General features: G+C 41.4%; 1 protein-coding gene across 1 annotated transcript in view; it reads right to left on the minus strand.

The window, feature by feature from the left end:
• LOTGIDRAFT_175670 (hypothetical protein) overlaps positions 1 to 2,777 on the minus strand; it is a gene marked incomplete at both ends in the record, with an annotated part of 4,095 nt that overhangs the window by 168 nt on the left and 1,150 nt on the right. The window contains one exon of the mRNA XM_009058377.1: positions 1,836 to 2,722. Within this exon, the coding sequence (XP_009056625.1) occupies positions 1,836 to 2,722 (887 nt within the window). The remainder of the gene's footprint in view (positions 1 to 1,835; positions 2,723 to 2,777) is intronic.

Here is a 2,777-nt window from a genome sequence, read left to right on the forward strand (position 1 = left end):
CTTCGGGCAAGTCAATTTCTATACGCTCAATTGGGATTAGGGTGAGATCGTCTATTGAATGGTCGTCGAGGTTGAAATGATTAGAAACAGGCTTATCTTTCTTTAATTTGATGTCTGACCTATGAGCATTAAAGCGAGTTCGTAAATTATTCTTAGTTTCTCCTACATATTGTTTGGGGCATTTCTTGCATGAAATTAAATATATTACATTCGAATGTTCACATGTTAGATGTTCCTGGATCGGGTACCTTTTATTCGTAGAGTTGCTTACAAAATAATGAGTTTCTGATATAAAGGGACATGTTTTGCATCTACTGGACAAACATGGAGCACTTCTTAAACCTGGAGGTACTTCGGCATAAAGTCTGTTTTTAGCTGCTATCTGTGCTAAGGTGGAATTTTTTATGTTTCGTAAAAATCGTTTAGAGTACCCATGCTCTTTCAGTTTTGAGAAAACAATCGTATAGGCTTGGTTGAAATCAGAAGATCTTGTACAAATTCGATGAAATCGTAAAACTTGTGACTTAATTATACCAGAAAAGGTATGTTTTGGGTGAAAGGAGCTCTTGTGCAAGAGTTGATGAGTATCAGTTTCTTTGAAATACACTTTAATATCCAGTTTATTTGTTTCTGCTATGGAATCTCCCATAAAGACTGTGGTATCGAGAAAGTCTATGCTTTTGTCACTCACGTTTGCGGTTAGTTTGATAGAAGGATGGTGGTTGTTGAGAATTTCAAAGAATTCCCAAAACTGTTCGATAGAATAAGTCCAAACCATAAAAAAGTCATCCAAAAAGCGTCCGTAAAAAAGTGGGTCAAATGGACAGAGGGGCAACACCTCACGTTCCCACTCTGCCATGAAAAGGTTTGCGTACGAAGGGGCGAATCGTTTGCCCATTGCTGTCCCTGAAGTTGGTAAATATGTTTTACCATTAAATGTGAAATCGTTTCGACTAAGACAAATCTCTAAAAGCTGTAGAATTGCATCGTCGGGTCTGTTTGGATCTGGGTTTCTATTAAAAGCTTTACGAACTGCCGTTAAACCAGTAGTGTTATCGATATTGGTATACATAGAAGAAACGTCGATAGAAATTAAAATGGCATTAGAGGGAACTCGAAGATTTTTTATTTTATTGACAAAATCGGTTGTGTCTTTAAGGTAGGCGCGATGTTGGCATGCTAGAGGTAGTAAGAAATGATCAATGTATTCTGACACTGCATATGACTCACTACCACAGTCAGATATAATCGGGCGGCCTTTAGGGATTTTATTCGAGATAAACCACTCCTTGGTTGGATTCTTATGGATTTTAGGCAAAGTGTACAAATGTCTCTCGCGACAATCAGGTTTGGCAGACAGATAGTCAGTCATATTTGATAGCTATCTTTGGTGTGGGAATAAACTTAAGTCCACGTCTAAGATTGAATGCTGAAGGGGTGTGAGAATTTTGCGGCTCAAGTTAACTACAGTTTGGCCTAGCGGTGGCCTCTCAGTATTTTTATCCCCAGTAATTAGTTTAAAGACTTACTCGATGCTTGAAGCTGGTGTATCCAAAACAAATAAATGCTGTTTCTGGAGACCAATGAAGATTATCAACTGTTTCGAATTCTTCTTCGTAGGGTGGTAAGATTGTTGCGCTGTTGATACTGGACTCCATCATCATGTTGTTGAGGGTGCTGAGGTTCTGTTGTGCTTTCTTCGAGATTTTATTTGAAATGGGTATACATGTGAAGAGGATCTTGGAGTTTGGGAAGGTTTTGTTGGCTGTGGCGATTAATTTCTGGGCTTGGTTAAAGGAGGTATTTGGTATCTGATCACGGTTGTTGAGGCCTACATGAAGAATAATGGTAGTAGGTTTGGGATCATGGTCGTATGATTCCAGGATTGACTGTATGTGATGGATTTGGGCACCGGGGTAAGAATGTATTTCGGTGTCTGAACTGGTTTTGGTAATTCGATTCAGGTTAGATGATCCAATTATTATGGTTGATTTCATTAGAGCAGGTAGTTTCCATAATGATTTGTCCTTGGTTTGGTGATAATACGGTTTGGTAGCGGATATAATGGTCGTCGACGGTGTGATTGGTACTGGTTTGGTAGTTGTTAGAATTGTAGCATTGGGAACGGACTGGGATCTGGTTCGAGGAGGGGAAGGTCTGGATACACGTCTCGACTTGGATGGAGACTGAGGGGTGGTTTGCTGGTCCAAAAACGCACAGAAGGAAGAAAGGTTGGCGGATCCTGGATCACGTGGTGAAGATTCAGATGGTGTGGAAGGGGAAGACGAGTCTGAAAGTGAAAAGAGAAGGGGTGTGCCCTCTCTACGAGAGCGTTTACCTATGTCTGCTGGACTATGAGTAGGTGAACTTCGGGCTCGTTTAGGGGTTTGGTTCGGCAGCGTGGTAGCTCTAGATGGTGCAGGTGTTGTGTCCATTTCAGTTGGTAGAGATATGGTTACTCTGGTTTTTGTTTCGTTGATTGTTTGGTAGAATTTGGAAATTACAGCTCGAGTGAGACGTTTCCCATAGGAGCGACGGGCCCAGGACAGGGCATGAAAAACGATGCGGTCGACGGCAGGTGATGATAAAGACTTGGTACGAATGGTGGTCAGCTTCTCTTGAAGTGTGGTTTGGTAATGGTCGATCAGGACCTGCGTAACCTTACAGAGCCATGTCCGATTGAGGGATCTAATATTTGCGTCGACAGCTGATGTTTTCATTGCTGGACGGATAAAACTATCCAACTCAGAGACTTTGCGTTTGAAGGTAAACGCTGG

The sequence above is a fragment of the Lottia gigantea genome (genome assembly GCF_000327385.1).
Source record: "Lottia gigantea unplaced genomic scaffold LOTGIsca_337, whole genome shotgun sequence".
NCBI classification, from domain to species: domain Eukaryota; kingdom Metazoa; phylum Mollusca; class Gastropoda; family Lottiidae; genus Lottia; species Lottia gigantea.